The sequence below is a fragment of the Theobroma cacao genome, chromosome 5 (assembly GCF_000208745.1).
Source record: "Theobroma cacao cultivar B97-61/B2 chromosome 5, Criollo_cocoa_genome_V2, whole genome shotgun sequence".
Classification (NCBI taxonomy): Eukaryota; Viridiplantae; Streptophyta; class Magnoliopsida; order Malvales; family Malvaceae; genus Theobroma; species Theobroma cacao.
Window position 1 is genome coordinate 1,098,154 of NC_030854.1, and position 21,251 is coordinate 1,119,404.

Sequence of the window (21,251 nt, forward strand, 5' to 3'; positions counted from 1 at the left end):
GTAAAAGTAAAAGCACTAGCCAATGCCACAGTCTTGTCAAAGCTCTCCCAAGTAATTTTACTAGGACAAAGAGAGAGCTGGATTGCAGTAACCCTAGTGGAGGGTGCAAGCAACTGCTAGTGGATTGACAGAATATGCCTTATGTTTCATCTAATTGAACAAGCTTAATGACTTAAGAAAAAGAAACAACAAATCAAACTGAAAGAAAGAAACTGTTCCCGAAATTCTTCAGAAAGGGAACCAATGAAGAAATATTTCTATGAATTTATACCTGTGCTCAACTAATACAAAAGTTTTAACAAGGAACAGAAGACTTATTTGAGCCAGCTCCAACTGTAGCATGCAAAGTAAAGAATGAAGAGGAAATCAATCCAGGAAAATTGGAACTACAGCTTGAAACAGCTAATTCTTCTCTTTTCAGTTTCTAGACAAACAGATGATTGGCAGAATCTGTGGCATAAGCATCAGGCCCCTGCTGAAACAATAGATGAACAGTTTGTTGATAATGTTAACAGGATGGTCATTTGTTTCCCTTCTTGGATTCACTGTATAGAACAACTCCAAAAACAGTTAGGGAGTAGCCCAGCATCCCAATTAAGGAAATAGGGTTCCTGAATATCAGAATAGAGACCACCACAGCAACAGCACCTTTTGCATTTCCCAGAACCTGGAATTAACATAATCATTGAAAACTTACCCTGACATGCAAAAAGAAAGATGTTTTTTTTAAAGGAAATCTGATTCCATATCCCTAACTTATCTCAGAGAATACCTGGAGAGTCAAGGCACTCGTGTGTTTAGTGACCAAAAAGTTGGTCAAGTTCACAAGATATGCAAGAGAAGAGTTGAAAAACAGGTAGTAAACTATTTTGATATCTTTTCTGGCAAGAGCTACAGTTATGGCAACCACATTTCTCTCCATCAGCAAAGTGGCAGGAAGCAATATGGCAACTGCTATTGGTGCCATGTACATCAGCAAATTCATTGAGTTGAGCTTTTCCCTGGAAAGAAGTTACGATCATTTAGGAAACATATTTCCATAATCCGTTGATTGCTTTAACTTCTGATGAAAAATTTTGCAATTGAATCAAGAGAAGAAAAGCTTACTCCTCTGATGACAGCAAAATAGCCTGAAGCACTGACTTCAACGCCCTTGCAGCGGTAGCTGAAACACACATTAGAAATCCGAAAAGGTGGAAACTTGGTTCAGCCTGCAGCAGACAAACACATATACGTGAAAATGTATTGACAAATTATGATACATTCTCGAGTCGAACGGAAACCAATATCAAAGAATTTAGTATCTTAAGCAAAGAAGTTCAACATATACTATAATAATGTAGTAAAACTAGGAAATTGTTACCCCACTAGCAATGATGACTCCTGCAACCACGGGGATCAGCGTCAGGTATGTAACCCAACGTTCCATCTTCTTGCTCATCACATATGCGAAAACTGCTGTAAAAAATGGGGTCGTGGCACCAATGGCCTGGTTAAACGACACCGGAAGGTACCGTAACGAGACGTTTCCAAGAACCACGGAGAAGCAGAAAACCAAGCTCAACCCCGTGATCTTCAAAAACTGTTTCCTGGAACCAATGCTTTGCATGGGAACCACCTTGATCCATGCTATGGCTACGTAGCTTAGCAACGAGCAGGCAAGCATGTGGCACATGGTCAAGAAAATTGGGTACTTGAAGCCGTAGTTGCTGAGCAAGTACTTGTTTAGAAGAAGAACGCCAATGTTTGAACTGTACCATGAGATCACGATCCAGACCGTGGTCCATGGAATCACAGTCTTCATAGCTAATGGCTTCGAGGGTTTTTCTTCTTTTCCTTTCTTTTGAGGATTGGAATGCTAGTGCGGCCCGAGCTCTAGAGCCAGAAGAAGAGGAGACGTAGCGGTATGAAATGAAGAAGAGCGCCAGGATTAGGAGACATGACACTTACATGGATATTACTACAGGGTATTTTTCGTGGGACCTACTCTCATGTCGGGTACAGAGGACCTACATCAGCTAATTTAATGGTTATCAAATGTTTGATTTCGGGGTTGCTGTCTAGTGATTATTGTAAAGCTGAATTCTGCTTCTTCAGCTATTGTAAACGTGATACATTTTCTGATCATGTACATGTCAAAGTTTTTCGGGTATTTTTCAATTTTGAAAACTGTCATGTTGGTAGTATTGATATAGTAGCACCAATTCCACGCCCACCCTGCAAGGGTTTCAACTTTCAAGGCAAATAAAAGCTGACATTTCCTCCTACTTCTGGTCTTACAGCTACCCTTCTATCCTATGATACCGACTTCGAGTATTTTGTTCAAATTTCCGAATTAACAGCCGCCCGTCTAGCTCAGTCGGTAGAGCGCAAGGCTCTTAACCTTGTGGTCGTGGGTTCGAGCCCCACGGTGGGCGTCATCATCTTTTTTGCCAAGCAAATACCATATTCACAACCATGATAAAACTGCATTACTGGGAATCTAGTAACAGCAAAGAAATACCTGGAATGATGCATATTCCCAAGAATTGGTGTGTTACATTTCTGGCTGTGTGATATAAATATAACTGAACAGTTCTTTCATTTCCATCTCTGACAGTGTGATGCAAAGCTGTAGTCTATGTGACAGTGTACTTGTTCAGGAGAAATAACTAATTTATGTATTCTTATAATAATTGAATCACTTATATTCATGAACTTTACGATATTTCTGCTGGCTTTTCCACTACGAAGGCACTTGAAGAACCTGCAAAATGGCGAACTGAGCCAAGGAGTGATTTCGAAGCACCAAAATGTCTTATCCTGTAAACACCTGAGACAACTGATTCTGGGATCCACCATTCTATGGTTGCATAACTCTGAGGACTTAGTTTTGCAGGCCTGGACCACTTGAACCGCAAGCAAAAATCATCATCGTCATATGCTGGGATCCACGTCTTGTGATCTTGAAGGTATTGAACCAATGCAAATGTGCCCTCAGTCATGAGGTCATTCCTAGGGCAAGCAGACCAGAAGGTGACTGAGACAATATCACCCTGCTTGAAGGTGGTATTAAAAGGGACATCATCCTTAACATCCCCGAAATTCACAAGAGGAGGGGTTGCATCCAGGACAACCGGTGGTAGTAAGCTAATCTGCTTGTCAAGAAGATCTGGTGGCTGTGGACCTGGTTCAACAGATGCACCACTGATAAGAGCTGTTGCTAGTTTCTTGAACTCCTGTATATAGGCATTAAGCGTGTGTGGACCGTACAAAGTGGAGGCTCCCTGACAGAAAAAAAAAAAAAAAAGAGGAAAAAAACTCAAATAAGAATCTGTAACAAAGATGCACCATCAACAAGAAGATCTACAAAGGACTGCCATCAAAATAATAGAAAATGAGAAATGGCATAATACTAACCTCATATCTCTGCACCTCATACTCCTCAAAGGTGGTAACATATTGGGAATAAGTATTTGTCAGCCCTGCAATGACAATATGGACATTGCTGTCAAATTGTCTATTGCTTCCGGAAGTAAGCACTGTCTTAACAGCATCTCGAAGGCGCCTGCCAGCCATGGTTGTGAATTCTGCAAGAAACGCTAACATTAGAAAAATAGTACAACATGCAGCAGGAAACAGCCCATTATTTAAGATAATTACATGTAATTTGACAGGTATATCATAGTTATGAACTAATTAAAAACACGAGGAAGGTAAAATTCTCTCTTTAAAGTACAAAACACCATTTAAACTTGGATGGTAAGAACAGCAGAAACCTTTAAAAGGAAAAAAAATACCAGAAAAATAAAAAAAGATTGCTTCTACCTGCAGGTACACTGAGAATGACAAGTTGGCCTATCCGCAAAATTTGAACTGGAAGTATTGAGGGCTGCATGAGTTTTTTTTATAAGAGGACAAACATTAATTCATATCTGTGGAAATGCTCTGCTGGTTAAAGATTTGCAAATTCTTGTCCCTAGGATTTAACCAAAAATACTTTTATCATTCATCTAAATACACTCATTTATCTTCATGAACAGCTTTGAAATCAAGGTTTCATGAAAATCAACCACCTTATGTAATAGGCAGAAACATTTCGTTACATGAGCAGATGTGCCAGATTAGTACCAAATGCCTCATAAATATGATACAGAGCACTTTGTTTATCATTTTCCAGACCGCAGATTGAGGCTCCACATGCTATACATAGTGGAGAATTCAGGCATGAAAACAGAGTACAAATTCATTCAATGGTCCAAAGCTTTTTCACCACATACATTAAGTCCTTAACTGAAGTAATATTAACACTTACTGCCCAGTCATATGGTTGCTTCATTTCACCAGTATCAAGCAAAATAGGCTTAGGTTTCTGACAATTGATCTGTTCTTGATTTGGTGTTTTCAGCAAGTTCCTCACCAATCTCCAAAAGGCATTCCCCTGAAAGGAAACACAATAATAAGATCATTGCAAAAATTTAGCTATTCATCCTTCAAGAGCATTATGAAAAAATGGGTTAAGTCAGCTGCAGAGCTCCCTTACTTTATCATCTCCTTGTGTGAAATCAAAAGCTCCAGGCCCATCAGTTGTTCCTGCAGCAAAAGCAAATCCCAAAGCAGCAGGACATGTTTTCACCACCGCACTCCCTCCTCCCATTTTAGGAACTGAGACCTCAAGGTTAGAGAAATCCAGATAGGCATGTTGATACCCAACCTTTCCTTTCAACTTTTCAGTCGCTTTATTAAAAAGTTCCACGGCTTTTCTGAATTGCCTTTTCCCAATAATCTCAGTACTCTTAAATTCATCAGGGTAGCTGCCAGTAAACGTTAAAGTGGTTCCATAAGTATCCAACCTTTGAATAAACTAAAAGTACAAAGAAAAAAATGATAAATGGGGTAAAAGTGAATATGTAACAAGTGTATAGTGTACCCTGGGCCCCGGCCATAGCACTGTTCATTCTTCCCATTGCAGGTGCTGTGATTGAAATCACAAGGCAGTCCAGTGTCTCTGCAAAATGCACTGAGAGTGTTTGGACTGACATCACCACAATTTGATTGACAGAATGCAGATACAAACTGGGGTCTATCTGCCCGCCTTAAGGCATTCCTGACCCGTCTTGCAACACTCAGAAATCTTGTAGCAGACTGTCCTTGAGAAGATTTGAATGAAGCAGCAAGTTCTATCAGCTCATTACCTGTTTGGAATCGAGTCCAGGTCCTACATGTTAGCAACAACAGTTTATATGCACCGTTGTACTTGGCCCAGAACATTGAGCATGCAGAATTGCTATCCCTACTGCTGGTGGTTCTCAAACAATTTACCTGGTTCTGGATGGAAGTTAGGTAGACACATATATCAGGCCAACCAACGTAAAACGTGGCACCTATGTTTCAAAAGAAGAAACTAACTCTGAACTTGCACATGGAATTTGGTCTTATTATGAAAATTTGTTAGAAGTTCAATCCAGAAAACTATTTTCCATTATCATGTTCTCATTGCAAATTTGACTTAATGCCTGTTGCCTTCCTCGTAAGCATAATGACACATTATAGAAGATGGATAATTGCTAACTTGAACCAGCTTCCTACATTTAATATGTACAATAATTCTTTGAAAAACTGAAAAGCAGGGATTCACTTACGTTTATCATGAAGGTTAGGGACAAGGCTTGAAACTCTACGAGGGATTCCATCAGTTGCAGAGTTATTGAAAGGCCAGCTACGAAAATCTGTCATAAAACCAGTCTGTTCAAACCAGTCTTCCATAAACCGTGCTGCAGCACCTTTGTTGTCACCACTGATCAATGAGTTTGTACGACTCATAGACGTTCCATGGGTTGCAAACCAGTTAAAGCTCCCTATGGGACCCCACTCTTCATCAACAAACTTTATCAGTGTCATTTCTTTATCAACATTATACTTATATTTACTCCGTTCATCTGCTGGATTATTCAGATAAGCGCTTGGACTACGATTTATACCAGCATCCAAGAGTTCCCCTGTATCACCATGATTAAATGTCAATATATGCAACTTTTAAATGGGAATAACATATTGCATGCTGTTTGAACATAAATAGCACAGCAGAATACCCCTTGAATGAAAATTAGATCACAATCTGTTCAGTTTTCAGCTGTTAGGTTTAGACTTTTAGCCCCAAAATCTTACTTTTTCAAGAAAACTCATTAAGCCATAGGAACAAGCCAAGTGCATCGACAAATACAAAAATATGCAATACGCTGCCACCGAACAGATATTGTGAGCCTAAACATTTATATCAGCATAAAAGAAAGTAAATATGCAATGATTATGAGCAAACTTTCTCACCTTTATTTATCAAAATAGAACTCGGACGGAGATTTTCATGAGCTTGTATAATGCTTTTCTCAATCCCATCAACAATGACATCAAAGGACTGTCTTACAAATCCAAGAGAAGTTACAATATACACAACATATTGGAGATAGCCCCCAGGGCCAGCATGCGTATGAATGCCACTAAAGGCAACATTCTTCTCTGTGTAAAGCTCACCATACCTGAAACAAGGAAAGTACTATCATAGCAAAATATGCAAACATCCTGCAAAATCCTAAAAGATACTTGCATAATTTGTTCAAATTTCTACAAAAAAAATTCATGAACAGCACCAAAATTGGCTGTACCTTGCTTTTAATCTCTCAAGTACTTTAATTGTAACAATTTGCGAGGCCATACAGGCATCAAGATTCACAAATACTACACGGTTCCCATGAGGTTCAGCCACGATAAAGGCCCGAGCACGTAATCTAAAATGAATTCCTGATGCAATTTGTTCTATATTTGCATATCCCATCATATTAACATCAGCAGCAGGCCCCGTTATGTCATAGCTTCCAAGGCCAACCAAACAGTTGGAAGCTGATAAAGATCCTCCGATTTGCAGTAATAGAAACAACAAGAAAGAGAACCAAATAACCATAGATGGCCTCTCCATGCAGCAACAATCTTTAGAAACCATCTTCATAGCTTTATTTCATTCTTCACTGAAGGAAAAGTAAAAACAATGTAAGCTGTATATTTCAACCTCATTCAATTAAGGGTCCCAATTAGACCTTAACTCAGTTGAAAATAATCAAAATTTTCTCTCCAAAATATGAAATCTGGCAAAGATAAAAAAAGAAACAGGAACAAAAGGGAAGTGGGTACCTGCAGGCGGCAGCGGTGTTTGAGCTACAACAGAAGAAATGAACAGGGAATGAAAAACAAGTTGAAAGTGAAGTTGCTACGTGGAAATAAGTTTTAGCTGATATATATGTAGTGAAGTAGAAGAAGAGTGATGATGAAAAAAGCACTTAAATCTTCTTTGGTGTGGGGTCAAGCTGAAAAGACAGCAGCAGGATAATTGGAACATTTGCAAAAGATTTGAACATTGTGCATTATCGTGTTGGCAAAGCAAAAAAAAAAACACAAACTAAGCACCTTGTTCGAGCGAGACTTCGTTCAGGCCAGCAATTCAGAACGGTTAATTCCTGAAAGGTACCGTTTTAAAAGGGCGCGCAACTTACCTGTCCGGACCTTAAATCGCGTCGTCTCTGCTGTAAAACGGCAGTACTTTTTGGTGTCATGAATTAACAAATCAAAGAATTCTACAATGCCCTTCTGAAATGATCAAACTACAGGATTCCATCTCAAAACTGATGTTCAATCACATATGATTACTTTTTTATTGCTCCAACAAATAAAACGGATATTGGTTTTAATTGCGTTGATGGGCATGCTCCCATGGTTAACCTTATGATTGTTAAGAAAGGGTTCTGCGGCCTCCACGACCAAAGAGATGAAAGAATTCTTGCTTTGGTGAAAGTGTGAAAACATGGAAGTGCGTCTGATAATTGGCTTAGGTTTGGTTGATAGAGATCGTGAAGTGGTCTGCCCCAACACTAAATGCAGCAATAGGCCCTTCCCAACCACCTTAGCCGCCAACTTTCACTCTGCATTGGTCATATAACAGATATAAGAAGTAAAACCACTACTCCCCATCACTCCCACACTGTCATCATTCCTCGTGTTAAAACAAACTTTCCCATTTAAATCGTGGCAAACTTGAAGGGTCACTGAAGGAAAAACCTTTTTTCCTTTTCAGGATGATATCAAAACCTCTAATAGGACAAATATTGATCATAATTTGTGGTTATGGATTGAAACTAGGATCACATGATCTTACCTAAATTAGTGCCTTCCAATTCAGTTAATATCTGCTACCTGCTAGTATCATTTTGCTGGTATTCCAATTCTTATCAAGGTGAAGAATGAACCCAATTTAGCAGCATGAAGTCTTTTTGTTCAAAGCAAGAGATCATAGACCTTGATGCTTAACCTATTCAACAGCATCTGCATATGATATACTTAGAAGGCTCTTTTATGGTCCCTATCATACGCTTACATGCAGCAGTCTGAAAGCTAAGATTTTCCACGCTGTTGTACATGTTATTCAAGCAACCAATGACTGCGGGCTGCAAGCTTTGCTGTTTGCCAACAGGTCGTGCAATGGTTCCTAGAGGAAAGGTGAGGGAACGAAAGAGAGCATCAACAAAATCACAACCAGCTTCTGCTAGAGTTACATTGTTCCTTTCCTGGTCTATCAAAAAGTTTGATAGAAATCGCGGGTTTTGCTTTAGAAGCCATAGTTATAGAATGGAGAAGAATGCAAGAATTGCTACTATATATTGTGCCTCCCTATCAGGGCCATTACTGCTACAAGAATTAAACCTTCGATATATTTATGCATGGTCAACAAGTCCAAGACAAATTAAAAGGTTACGAAGTTTGTGCAAGATTATGGGCTAAAATCGAGATAATGACTTGGGGTAGGTAACCTACTTGAGAAATGTAAATAAGAACCTGGAGAACATTAAAGACCCTTTGCATCCTCGTTCCTGATACAAGTTGGGCTGGTATCAGCCTTAAAACCAGTGCCGCTACTCACTGCAATTGTGCTCTTAAGCACTATAGTCTTGAGGCTTTTCAGGGCAACTATGGCTACAGACTACGTATGGATTCATGCGTATCCAATAGCGAATGATATTTAAGGCCCATGGCCCGAAAGTGCAATAGAATTCATGCGTTAGAAGAAATATCAATCTTTCTTTTAATGATTCTATAGCATTAGCAGTCTCGAAGCACAAATTTTGCACGTAATAGAATTCCCCTCACGGCTTAACAAACATCAAAATTGCTACAGCTGCAACCATTCATTAGGTTTTTTGTCGATTTTCTTCCCTTATGCTTGAACTTTTGGTTAAGGGCTCGAACTCTCCTTGACAACAGAAATAATACACTCAAAGCACTCTCTCCAGATCAAAGTTACGACATTCATTTAATTGAATAGCTATAATAACAAGAAACTAATACCAAGAGCTCTGAAGCAACATATTAATGTTTCAAAAAATGGATTGTCATTCAAGAACCAGATACTGATAATCGTACCAATAACAAAGATTCCAATATAAGAACTAATGATGATTCATTATCGTAAGGAATAAGGAAAGTTTCAAAAAAACACCATAGAAATAAAAGCAAGCTAGGTAATATAGCTCTCAAATACAAAGCAGCAAAATTTAACTCTAAAATGAGATTCATTCCCGACTCCGCCTATCCGCATGCAAAGCCTATCTAGCATCTACACCATCTCACTGCAAGGCAAAACAAATAAATAAAATGAATGGGAACAAAACATGAATTTTAATAGGAAAATGCACACCAAAAAAAGGAAAAATAAGCCAAACTCAAACTAAATGATTTTCATCCTAAAAATCCATCAAAGCAAAAGATATTGAGCTAATCAGATGCGAAGATCAAGCAGAAGTACAAGTTTTAACTTTAATTTTGCACAATTTTCCCATAACCAAACTACTTTAGTCATGGGAAATCCAGGAAATCATCGTCTACAGACAGGAAGCTATCCAAAACAGTTTAAAAATCCGGAAATGGGCATCACTTGACTGCAATGCTTACATGGTAGAATGATTTCTCGACTACACATAAAATGGTATAAACTGTTAAATCTTATAATACTTAGGAAGTAAAAGAAACATTTAAATTACCTTAAATGTTGCTGGGATACATGAAAACTCTCACTTTATCACCCTATTCAACGAACAAAAGAAACCCCAATCAGCAAGACCAAAACCAAACAAAACTAGTAAAAAAAAGCTGATAAGTACTTAGCTGATTACAATTGCTTACTTACCATGGATTTGGGAGGGAGGTTAGACTTGAACTTGGCGCGAACAATGCCACTGTTACCATGAGCCCTTGTTACTTTACCCCAAATGCAACGATAATGAGACCCATTCTTCTTCACTTTCGCCTTGTAAATGTACGCCATTCGCTTCCCGCAGTACCATCCTACTTCCTCTTTCGAGTTCACTCCTTCGATCTGAATCAGTGACGTGTTCGGATACTGGTTCGACTTCGACCTTCAACAAAACCACACCCAAAACCCCATTTTTAAACACCAATCCAAACACACCCTTACCAGCTCAAACATCAAAAAAAAAAAAACTACCTCTTGTAGCCCAGAATGGTTCCACGAACATAGAGCCTATTAAACAGAAAGATACAAGATGAAATGAGAAGAAGTTCGGCGAAATTGATGCAAAATAGATTTGAGGTTTCAGAGAGTAAGACCTGACGCGCTCTCCTTGGCGACCTTTCACCATTTTCGATTCTACGAGGAGGCCTTCGCTGCCGCTTTGTCTGCGAAAGAACAAGAACCCTAGCGAAAGACTTTCGGAAGAGCGAAAAAGAGGAATTTATATAGGATAGGGATATGTTACGGTGTGAGTGGGCGTATAATTTTGTTTGGTGGTCATGCGATCAATGGACGTGGATGTTCTTGTGGGCGTTTGGGCTAACCAGTGGGTCTTGGAGAGTCCATTTTATTGGGCCATTTGACCCAAATATTCACCCTGTTGGACCCGAAAAGCGAAGAATATGTTGGAATAGGGATATCAAGGTGGGAATTCGTTATATTTTAAATTATCTTGTTATTTTATTTCGAATTTTATTAATTTAAAAATATTCGAATCTTATAAATAACTAATTAAAATTTAAGAATATTATTCGAATTTGTATTTTAATACTCTAAATACTACTCATTAAATGTTTGAACTCATTAACTACTCGATTTCAAAAGACTCATAAAAAATTAAATTATATATATTATAAATTAAAAAATATATATTCCCAACCTTTGAATTTACTTTTAAGTAAAAACACTTAAGTAAAACCTAAGCTAAGTAATAAAAGCACAACAAAGACACTTAGTTTAAAAAATCAATTAAAATAAAGTTTAATATATTAAATGAAAATTTAATTTATAATGTAAAATTAAATTATAAATGAATAAATTAAAGTTTTAAATATTATATTAATTATAAATAATTTAAAATTTAAATTTGTTATTTATAATCAAATTCAAGTGATAAATATTTTATGGGTACTAACTTAATCATACCCAAATCCATGACAAATAAAAATTTTAAAATTTAAATTTGATTTAAAAAATCATAATTTTATTTAATTATATCAAATAATGTAAGATATTCTATTACGACAGATCCTATTGTTGGAAACTTGGACGTCCTAAAACGGAACTCCGAATAGAGCGCGTGGACCCGACCCATTTAATGGATTTATCTGACGAACTCATCATTTGATTACTACTACGACAAATTTTGACCTTTTTTCCTTGATTTGATGCTCTTCGGCTTCCTTCCTTGCTAAGGAAATTGTCCCCATTAATCTTCACTTCTTCGCGTATCCACACCATTCTAGCACTGAAGTTTGCCAACCGAAAGCCATGGAGCAGCCTCTTCTCTCAGGTACTTCATTTCTCGTTTCTTTTCTTTTTGGTTTTTGTTTTGTCTTTGATTCACGATTTTAGATATTTATAATGATGATCATGGTCGACTGATCCTGCGTTAAATTTTGGGGTTTTGAAGAGAAAAGAAGCGAAAGTGAAGAGAGCGAGAGGTTGAGCTCGTATCAGTACGTTGGGAGAACAGGGTCGGTGATTCCAACAGCTTCCTTGGCGGGAACCGAAGTTAGCATCGAGGAGATTCGATCAGCGACTTCTTTTTCTGGTCATTACCCGCCTTCCATTCATGCTCCTTTGATTAGCTCGCCGGAGCCCCATCCAAACGGTATCTCCCCTAAAAGCCGCTCCTTTGTTTTTTTGAGTAACTGGGTATTGATTATTTTAGGCTCTTTTGTCGAAAGGTTTGAACTTTTTGGTTATGAAGTTGAGAATTTGAGTGGCGTTAAATTGTCAATTTGTTATTTTTTGGAGCATGCAAGCAGATTGTGATTGTTGAATTAACTAGCTGAAATTGAGTTTTCAGTTTAAATTGTGATTTTGTGAACTCTTACAGTTGACTGGTTCTATTGCATGTCGCAGAGCAAGTTGTTCTTCATCAAGGTACTTACACAACAGATTATGGCGCATACTCCAATGATTTTCAGAGGTAAGGCTGGATAAAAGTCGGAACTCTCTTGCTGTATGTTGGAATTAGGACATATAACAGCAGCATGTCATGCTAATAATATGAAGCTTAACTGAATCTCACCTATGTTTGAACAAATTAGAATTTACTTTGTGGTCGAGCACATTAAACGGCCTAGAGAAATTTGTTGTTGGAATTTATAAAATTTTCTTGAGTGAAAAACGATTGTGAATGCTGAAACATCAGGTAGTAACATCTCAAATGAATGATCTATATGTAGGCAATTATTGGATGAGGTAGAGATACGAGAGTTGCTCATTGATCATATTGGTCATCGATGCTGTTGGGGGAGTCGTCCTGCTCGGACATGGAAGATTAATGCAGTTGAAGATTGCAATGTTTATGTGGGAACTCTAGAAACTTTCTTAGAAGAAAGGGAAGTGGTCAGAGAAACAGAACCTTACCTTGGTGGCAAAATTGATGGAAAGGATAACAGTCCTGAACTTGGTATTTGGGAATTGGATCTAAGATCACAATTCCCTGTTCTCTTTGTGCCTTATAAAGAAACACGAATCAAGATTCCTCATAGTGAGACCGTTGAGAAATGTTCAGGTAATGCTACTGAAATGATTGACTCTATGGGATTAACATTGGAGAATAATTACATCTGAAATTTGTCTAAACACAAATTTATTTGCTGCTCTTAATTGTTGTTTTTTCCCCTTTAGTTCCTTTTTATATCTCTTTCTCACTTCACTAAAGCTTCATTCTTTTTTAGTCACACATGTCATCCGTGGTTCCCACCTTCCTGGTCATTAGTGCTTAGCCTTAATGTATAAGAAAAAATCTGCAGGTTGTGCAGGACGAGGAGATATTGCATGTCCTACATGCAATGCAGACCAAGAACGTGGATTTTATAAGGAAAATCAGATGTCCCAGTGCCCTGCCTGCTATGGAAGGGGATTAATTGCTCACAGAGACGGATCAGACACCATGTCAGCTGTTTCTTCTTCATTTAATTCTAGAAAACATAAATTATCATCCAAAATAGTTGGTTACCCATTACAATATATGAATAATGTGGTTGAGCCTATACTTTACATCTATGCATGATTTCAATTAACTATATATGTGTGTAAATATTATGCCTAAGCTGCTATCTGGGAGTTCTAGATTTGAAAACTTTGGCTAATGAACCCCTTATAAGTCCAACCCCCTCCCCCCCCTTCTCGTTTACTGGGGTACATCAACTGTTGATTATGTTGTAGCCAATAATTTGGTGGTTGGTTTGTTACTGATCTCTTAATGTTGTTTCTTCCTTACATATAGTGTTGAGGGATGAGTTTTTTACATGATTCACCTTTTCCACCTACGATTATGTCTCTGCAGATGCAGAAGATGTGATGGGAAGGGAAAGATTCCTTGTGCAACTTGCACATCTCGTGGCTTACTAAAATGTGAGACATGTCATGGAAGCGGGTCTCTGTTGACATGCAAAATTGCCATTGTTAAATGGTAAGCATACCAATCTTTGATGGCAATATAGTTGGCAGTTACTGTTGAAGATCACTTCTAATGCTGAAATTCAATCAGGAGCGCTATTTTCCTGATTATGGTCTGTGAAATCATTTAATTACTAGACCATTGGCATAATTTGCCGTTCCAATATAATCTTCCATTTCAAATCATCTCAGCTGAGTATGGTTACCTAAAGCAATTGCTAATCACCAGTATTCTCTACAATGAATTTGGAAGGACAATTCCATAGGAATATCTTTTTTGTTTTAAAAATACCAGAGAGGCAGATCTAACCTGTTAGTTTGCATATGTCAATACTAGGCACATACAGAACTTGCGTGTTTAGAAGCACGTGTGTGCTTCCTGCTACTTCAATTATTTGAATGATCCTTTTTATTGATAGGAAGACACTTTCAACTCGAAAAGTAAGTGCAACAAGTGGAGCAGCATCGGTTCCAGATGAGGTTTTCCATAGGGCCAAAGGGGTTCAGTTGTGTAACACCCAGGCACATCAGTGCACACCAGCCTTTTTCGCCGACTCTTTCTTCCTCAACAAGTTCTCTTCTGATGTTATTGCAGACAGGGCTTTTGTACCTCCTACAGCCAGAGTCATATGCGAGAGGCATACTATCTCAGTGGTGCCAGTGACACGTGTCACCATGTCTCATCATCGTCAATCTTTCAGTTTCTACATTGTTGGGTTTAGCCGGGACGTTTACTTGAAGGACTACTATCCTGCTAGGTTTTGCTGGGGCTTGTGTCCATGCCTGGAATGGTTGAAGTTGTAACTGTGCAATTCTCAACATAAAGAGATTGTTTCTCAATTTTATGCTGCTGATATTTGTGATTTTTCGTGTGCATCAATATAAATCAGTTGGTTTCATGTATTGAAGAGATTGGAGTGTGCAATTTACATGTGACAATAATAATTATTCTTGCATTCATGACAGTTTGTGCTTTTTCTTTGCTATGCAACTGTTCTTTAACTACTTTTTTCTTGTACTAGTTCGAGCCTTATATTTCATTTAGGCAGAGTGTTGAATGACTTGATGACTGATGGAGAGTTCCCCATTCTTTTTGTATTGGGAGATTACTTATTTGCAAAGGCATTCATGCCTGAAGCCTTTTACTTAGAGATTAAAGGAAAAGCTCGAAGTCAAATGGTAATGCATGCATCAAGAATCCGGATGGTTTCATAGCAAATCATGCATGATGCAATCTGAAAAGCGCATGCAAGCATTTTGTTAGGCGTGAGAGGCATGATCAATGCTTACGTAACTCCATACCAGAAGATGCAAGGTGGTTGTATCCGTTATAACTTAAAACATATTTGAACGTACTATATATAACGGTCCACATCAATCTATAAAATATATATTTTATTATTTTAATTTATAAAAAAAATCTCATAAGTGAAAAATAGTGTAAACACTAAAATACTTAATCGGTTTTATTTTATAAAAACCGTCTCACAAATTAAGATGATATAAACATTAATCTTGTTCTAGTAAATAATCGATGCGTCTCTGAAACTCCGAAACCGTGGCACATTGCATGGAAACTTCTGCGCCACGTCAACTGTTTTTCTCAGTTGACCCCAAAAGTGCTAGAGCGTTTTCCTCTAGTCCGCAAGATTCCATTTTCTTTTTTCCCTTCTTTGGACCAAGGCAAGGGGAAATCAATGGTCGAGAAAGCCCAAACCTATTTTAAACTTATTTTTCCTTTTTCCCTTCTCCGTTGGACCAAGGCAAGAGAAAGATTGAAACAATGAGTGCCTCTATTTTATGGGTGAGACGCAATCACCGACACAGTTAAGGATGTCAACGAAACCGAATATCTTATAATTTCGAGGTATTTAAATTTTAATTTTATTAAAAATTAATTATCTTAATTTTATTAATTATTTGAATAATTTAAAAATTATTATTCTAACTTTAATCTTAATATATTCTTATTATCTTATAATTATCCTAACTTGTTTAAATACTCAATTAAATAAAAAATTATTAAAAATCTTTTTTCATAGATACTCAATTACTCAATTAACTTTTCTAACCTCATAACTTCTCTTTAAATTTATATGTTATAAGTTTATAAAAACAAATGTATATATACTGTAATTAATAATTTATGAGTTATAGTTTTTGTAATGTTAATATAAAATAAAAAGTAAATATATTTTTATTTAAAGTACATATATATATATACAATGCATACATAAAAAATATTTTAATAAATAAAATAGTAATTATATTTCTTACAAATAAACCTAATATATATAAAATATATATATTAAAAGACATTACAATTAATAANTAAATTAACACAATATATAAACTATATATATATTAAAAGACATTACAGGTTAATTAATAATAATAGTTTCATAAATTAATTTAATTAATTATAAAGATTTGTTCTTAAATTCATGAAATTAAAAAAACATTTAGGTTCCAAAACCATTTTAATCTCAAAAAGCTTTTTTTAAGTATATATATTATAATATTATATAAATAATGGTACATATATTATAATTAATAAATTTATAATTATAATTTTTGTAATGTTAACACAAAATAAAAAGTAAATACATTATATTAAAAATGTATATAATAGTAATTATATTTTTTTATAATATGATATAATATTCAAATTATTTAAACATAATTAACAATCTACTAATTTTTTAATTTAAATATATTAATGTTATCATATTAATAACTAGAGTAATCATACTTTTCATATATTTGTTAATTTTTAACAAAAAAAATTACTTGTAAAGTTAATGAAAATTGTAAAATTTTAATTTAATTATTAAAATAATAATAAAATATTAATTGAGTTCAGGCAACGGGTATCCAATTAGTGGTACCCGAATCCTATTCAAATTCGATTCAGATAGTGAAATCACTACGCAAACTTTTTTATGAAATACCTTAATTTTGTGTAACCGGATAAAGTACTTACGGATACCCTATAATAGGATACTCGTTGACATCCCTAGGCACAACAATGTCCCAACCACAAACTGTTCTCCCCATTTATTACCATTATATTATATTATTACAAAACAGAATGATATGAGACGTTAAGGTTTTTGGTAGTACGACGGTGGAATGAAACCTGATCGATCGTGGCCCCTTTGGCCGGTACACATGCACTGAACAAATTGTCTATGCATCCACCTACCTAACGCCTCTTTTCCCAATTCCCATCATAAACCAGATTCCCTTTGGTCCACTGCAAAGGGAAGACTTTTCCACCTTCCAAGTCCTCCATCACCCCCCCACACCTTGCTTTCGAAGGCTAGAAAACTTTGACATGTGAGAGTGGAGTCCCATTGTCTTGTTTTCCAGTTTCTACGTGATTTTCTGGCAAATTCCCACACTTTCTAGTTGTTTTTGGGTTAGTTGCGATGCGTGTGGACCCTTCAAACTTTATTTCTCTTAGTACTGGATTTTGGGTCGGTTTCAAAATCCTTGTGCCAACCATGATCTCTATTCGAAACTTATTTTTTTTAAGATAATTATATAATTTAATGATGTCGTTAAATTATAATACTGTGATACAGATTTAATAATAAAGTTAGATTATGATACTGTTGTATAAATTTAATGATACAGTTACATTACTATACTGTTAATAATATAGAATATAAAATTTTTCTTTTTCTAATTTTTTTTTTTGTAATTTTACATTGACTTGACCAACTCGTTCGATCCCATTTTTCTACTCTAACGTACATTTTGGATTAACAGATTTAATAGTTGCTTTCTATGTTTTCAAGCTGTTGTTTCTAAGAAATGAAAACGAATTTGTTGGAAGCTAAGGGAACTAATTGGTTTGAAACCATCAACCTGATGAAAACTGAGTTTTCACTTGACTCATTGACTTCTTATAGCAGTGAAGCATTCAACTCACTGAGTTGTTGTCACCACTTTTCGCTTGAAGGTGAACCCCATTGGAGCTCAATCTCTCTCTGATAATACTTACGTATGAATTTATTGACTAAGTTTTTTTTTATATAAATAAATTAGTTTGAACAATTCTTTTTAATTGAATAATGGATATTGTGTCCATTGTCCTACATTAAATAATAATTTATCACAAATACAATAGACCGAAATCTTTTTTTATTTAAAAATAAGAGTTCATACTTATTAAATAAAAATGATGTCGATACAAATCGAAATTTATTCCGATTACATACAAATTGTCATTTAGACCATTAAAAATAAATTTTATAAATGAATGACTAGATTAGCACGTTTGGTATATCTATTTATTTTAATTTTTAAACACAAAAATATAAACTAAAACTAAAACGTGACATCATTTTAAATAATTAAATGGAATTTTCATTTTTCAATATCTCACTTAATACAACTTTTAATTAATGGAATAAAGAAAATGATTAATTATTATAATATAATAAAATAATAGTTGTAATAAATTCCATTGGACGGTCATGAGACGACATGCTAGCTTTCCACCCTACCTGTGGATATTCGCCGCGTTGAAAAGAAAATTGTTTTGTCTGTCCCTCGCTTGATTGCCACCGCACCATTTTTTGTTAGATCACATACATCGCAACCTATCATAACTTATCTTGCCTAACAACCTGGGTGCCTTCCTGATCACAAACTTATCATCATCGGCGCCGAGCCAACCAATGCCAGCATCGGTGGGGATTGGTTTCATTATTTCATCGTAAACGCTATATGCATCTAATCATAGCTAAACGGTTGGAATAAATCAAACGCAATCAGTGCGCCGAAGAGAGATTTGTACTATGGGAGACGTAAAGGGTCGAAAGGCCGCCACGTGTCTTTTTTTTCCCAGGTTTAAAAGTGGATATTTGGAGAACAAATTGATGGGTTTTTGGATATTACGAAATTCAGAATGAGACGATCGAGGAACGTTCTGATTTACTTTTGTTGACAATTTTGGTACGGAAACTGTAACCCCGAGTTCCCAAATTACCCTTCAAATTATTACTTTTTTAATAAAAAAGAAAAAATATTAAAGAGTGTTTCTGATATTTATAAAATAAAGACATGATTTTTTAAAAAAATTAAACAAAATTTAATTTTTTATTACATTCAATTAAAAATTTATATTTTATTTTAAATTAAATAGATTTTTACGATTGTACAATTCAATGGTCAAAAAATTTTTAAGTGGTTCGAGATTGAAATAAGATCCATTTCATTTTATTTATTATTGATTTATAAATATTATGAAAAAATATAATGCGAGAGTTCATCATTTAAAAGTATTTATAAAATAATATTAAAAACATAATGTAAATGAAAATGATCTTTTAATGATATAATAGGTAATTATTTCATAATATTGTATATATAAGAAGATTTTTTCCCAAAATTAGAAGATAATTGCATCTATGGTTCATGTCCCAATATGCTTATATTGTCAAGGTGTTTTGAGTTTTTAGCTTGTTTTCTTCTTTTAATTAAGCTCAATCCTGCATCCGAAAACGAGATAAATAATCACAAAATTTGAAAAGATTCACACGAATATAAAAATTTAAAACTTAAATAATAAAAAAATTGTTTAACTAAATCAGTTTATACAATTGAGTTTCTATACTTTCATTAAATTTACAACATAATACGTTTTATTTTCACATCCACACATTATATAATCATTTTAAAGATTTGTTATGATACAATAAAAATATAATAATTTAATTACGTAAATCGGTATAATTCAGTGAATTTTTTTATTATTTAACAAAATATTAACTTAATGTTCAAATACTTAAGAGTTTTTAATTATTTTAAATTGATAAAGGTTTATTTGAGCAGGAACACTCACCAAACAGGTTTAGCATATGAATACTTGACTACAACAAGGTAACAAAAAAAAAAAAACAAATAGGTCTTGATGGGGATTAACTGTTGGCTTTGCTTTGTCTGTTTTAAGCTAAAAGACAAGACAGAGTCACCATCCAAATCCCCTGTCTGTCTCTGTCACTGTCTCCGCCTTTTCACATGGAGGAGTTTTGGTTTTGCTTGTTAATTTGGGATTTACTTCTTTTCATTAGGTTTACACCCAATATAGATAGTGTGAAAGAAAAGTTAATTTATTTGTTCACATTTATGAATTAAGCTTTTGTTTTTTGTTTTTGGATTTAATTCATCGAATTAAATCATGGGTTCATAATAATTTGACAGAAAATTATGTTGCTGCTTAGAGATTCAACAAGAATGTAATTCTATGCTTTGAACATGGTTGTGGCACTAAATGAGATCATGCACATGGTGTCCAAAATTCAAAAGCATTCATAATTACTCGATTATATCATCAAATGCCATTCACTCTATAGTTTCTCTTTTTTTTAAACTATTTATATATATTTGTTTATTTATTTGAGAAAGATATTTTTAAATTTTGTGTTTGATTTTACGTGTTATATGAATTTGATTAAAAAGAAAGAGAAAATAAAAAAAATTTACGTTCCATGTGACAAAAAAGAAAAAAGAAAGAAGTTACGCAGTAATGTATATTTTTTCGACCCTTTTTCTTTGTTTATATATATTTTTTGAGATATGCCAAAATAAAATTTTTTTTATTTTTTTAATATTTATATTATAAAAATTAATTTTTAATATAAAAATATTAAAGTAAATATTTTTATCTTAATTTTTATAAAAATAATAAAAAATTTTAAAGATAGAAGAATATGCAAACATTTTAAATGAATTACATGCTCTGTTTTCCTTTACAAACGTTAGTGAAGGTCACTCTACCTTTACAAAGTGATGCTAAATTTGTTGTCAAAGCAAAATATTATTATCAGTATCTTTTCCTTATATGCATGTTCCTTTTTTGGGAATAGCTTGGCTTAAAAGTGTTTCATCATTTCTTTTGGGTTTATTTAATTTCTACCATTAATTTCATCAATTATTTTTTCTTGCTCTTTCTATTTACTTGAGGATTAAAATATTGGCAAACTTTCTCTATTTCAAAAGGAAAAAAATTTTTGAAAATTTCTATTGTTAGGCAAATGAAATAATTTTGTTAGAAAAACATAATATATATAATTAACTACCTAATGAGTTCGTATCGCATTCATACTTCAACCTGTTCCTAAATATTTGTCACTTTTCGATTTTTACGGAAATTAATATATTAATTTTTTAAAAAAAATTACAATGTTTTGAAATTTAATATTTTTTATATGTAAAAATAAAAAATCATAAATAAAATTTACAACATAAAAAAGTTTCTTAAAAAAAGAAAAAA

At 34.7% G+C, this 21,251-nt stretch overlaps 4 protein-coding genes and 1 non-coding gene across 8 annotated transcripts; 2 read left to right on the forward strand and 3 right to left on the reverse strand.

Moving 5' to 3' along the window:
- On the reverse strand, positions 125–1,918 carry LOC18597614 (probable sugar phosphate/phosphate translocator At5g05820). Its single transcript, XM_007026751.2, has 4 exons — positions 1,364–1,918; positions 1,108–1,211; positions 773–1,001; positions 125–667 (listed from the first exon to the last, which is right to left on the reverse strand). Exons 1-4 carry the CDS (start codon positions 1,802–1,804, stop codon positions 521–523), a joined length of 921 nt encoding a protein of 306 aa, XP_007026813.1. The 5' UTR covers positions 1,805–1,918; the 3' UTR covers positions 125–520.
- Positions 2,345–2,417, forward strand: TRNAK-CUU. Its single transcript has one exon. It is a non-coding gene; the product is annotated as a tRNA-Lys (tRNA).
- On the reverse strand, positions 2,487–7,894 carry LOC18597615 (neutral ceramidase). Of its 4 annotated transcripts, none has more exons than XM_018121694.1 (11): positions 7,438–7,894; positions 7,165–7,188; positions 6,642–7,001; positions 6,307–6,515; positions 5,622–5,978; positions 4,910–5,174; positions 4,523–4,793; positions 4,295–4,420; positions 3,808–3,871; positions 3,400–3,569; positions 2,487–3,266 (listed from the first exon to the last, which is right to left on the reverse strand). In XM_018121694.1, exons 3-11 carry the CDS (start codon positions 6,980–6,982, stop codon positions 2,700–2,702), a joined length of 2,370 nt encoding a protein of 789 aa, XP_017977183.1. In that variant the 5' UTR covers positions 6,983–7,001; positions 7,165–7,188; positions 7,438–7,894; the 3' UTR covers positions 2,487–2,699. The 4 variants fall into 4 exon arrangements, with proteins under 4 accessions (XP_017977183.1, XP_017977181.1, XP_017977184.1 ...); XM_018121692.1 differs by having other exon boundaries at positions 7,165–7,337; XM_018121695.1 differs by lacking the exon at positions 7,165–7,188.
- On the reverse strand, positions 9,391–10,760 carry LOC18597616 (60S ribosomal protein L35a-3). Its single transcript, XM_007026755.2, has 5 exons — positions 10,648–10,760; positions 10,526–10,561; positions 10,208–10,436; positions 10,062–10,104; positions 9,391–9,650 (listed from the first exon to the last, which is right to left on the reverse strand). Exons 1-4 carry the CDS (start codon positions 10,677–10,679, stop codon positions 10,063–10,065), a joined length of 339 nt encoding a protein of 112 aa, XP_007026817.1. The 5' UTR covers positions 10,680–10,760; the 3' UTR covers positions 9,391–9,650; position 10,062.
- On the forward strand, positions 11,672–14,931 carry LOC18597617 (protein SSUH2 homolog). The gene is made up of 7 exons (XM_007026756.2): positions 11,672–11,843; positions 11,964–12,164; positions 12,419–12,485; positions 12,745–13,076; positions 13,318–13,459; positions 13,854–13,979; positions 14,386–14,931. Exons 1-7 carry the CDS (start codon positions 11,822–11,824, stop codon positions 14,768–14,770), a joined length of 1,275 nt encoding a protein of 424 aa, XP_007026818.2. The 5' UTR covers positions 11,672–11,821; the 3' UTR covers positions 14,771–14,931.

Coding starts and splice junctions, on each gene's coding strand:
- LOC18597616 (XM_007026755.2), bottom strand. CDS start 10,679: ATGGTGAAAGGTCGCCAAGGAGAGCGCGTCAG. Junction 10,562..10,647: donor CGCCAAGGAGAGCGCGTCAG/GTCTTACTCTCT, acceptor TCTGTTTAATAG/GCTCTATGTTCGTGGAACCA. Junction 10,437..10,525: donor ACCATTCTGGGCTACAAGAG/GTAGTTTTTTTT, acceptor GTTTTGTTGAAG/GTCGAAGTCGAACCAGTATC.
- LOC18597614 (XM_007026751.2), bottom strand. CDS start 1,804: ATGAAGACTGTGATTCCATGGACCACGGTCTGGATCGTGATCTCATGG. Junction 1,002..1,107: donor ATTTTGCTGTCATCAGAGGA/GTAAGCTTTTCT, acceptor ACTTCTTTCCAG/GGAAAAGCTCAACTCAATGA. Junction 668..772: donor CGAGTGCCTTGACTCTCCAG/GTATTCTCTGAG, acceptor TGTTAATTCCAG/GTTCTGGGAAATGCAAAAGG.
- LOC18597617 (XM_007026756.2), top strand. CDS start 11,822: ATGGAGCAGCCTCTTCTCTCAG. Junction 12,486..12,744: donor TACTCCAATGATTTTCAGAG/GTAAGGCTGGAT, acceptor ATCTATATGTAG/GCAATTATTGGATGAGGTAG. Junction 13,460..13,853: donor AGAGACGGATCAGACACCAT/GTCAGCTGTTTC, acceptor ATGTCTCTGCAG/ATGCAGAAGATGTGATGGGA.
- LOC18597615 (XM_018121695.1), bottom strand. CDS start 6,982: ATGAAGATGGTTTCTAAAGATTGTTGCTGCATGGAGAGGCCATCTATG. Junction 5,979..6,306: donor TTCTATTTTGATAAATAAAG/GTGAGAAAGTTT, acceptor ATGGTGATACAG/GGGAACTCTTGGATGCTGGT. Junction 3,872..4,294: donor AGCAACCATATGACTGGGCA/GTAAGTGTTAAT, acceptor AAACTCATGCAG/CCCTCAATACTTCCAGTTCA.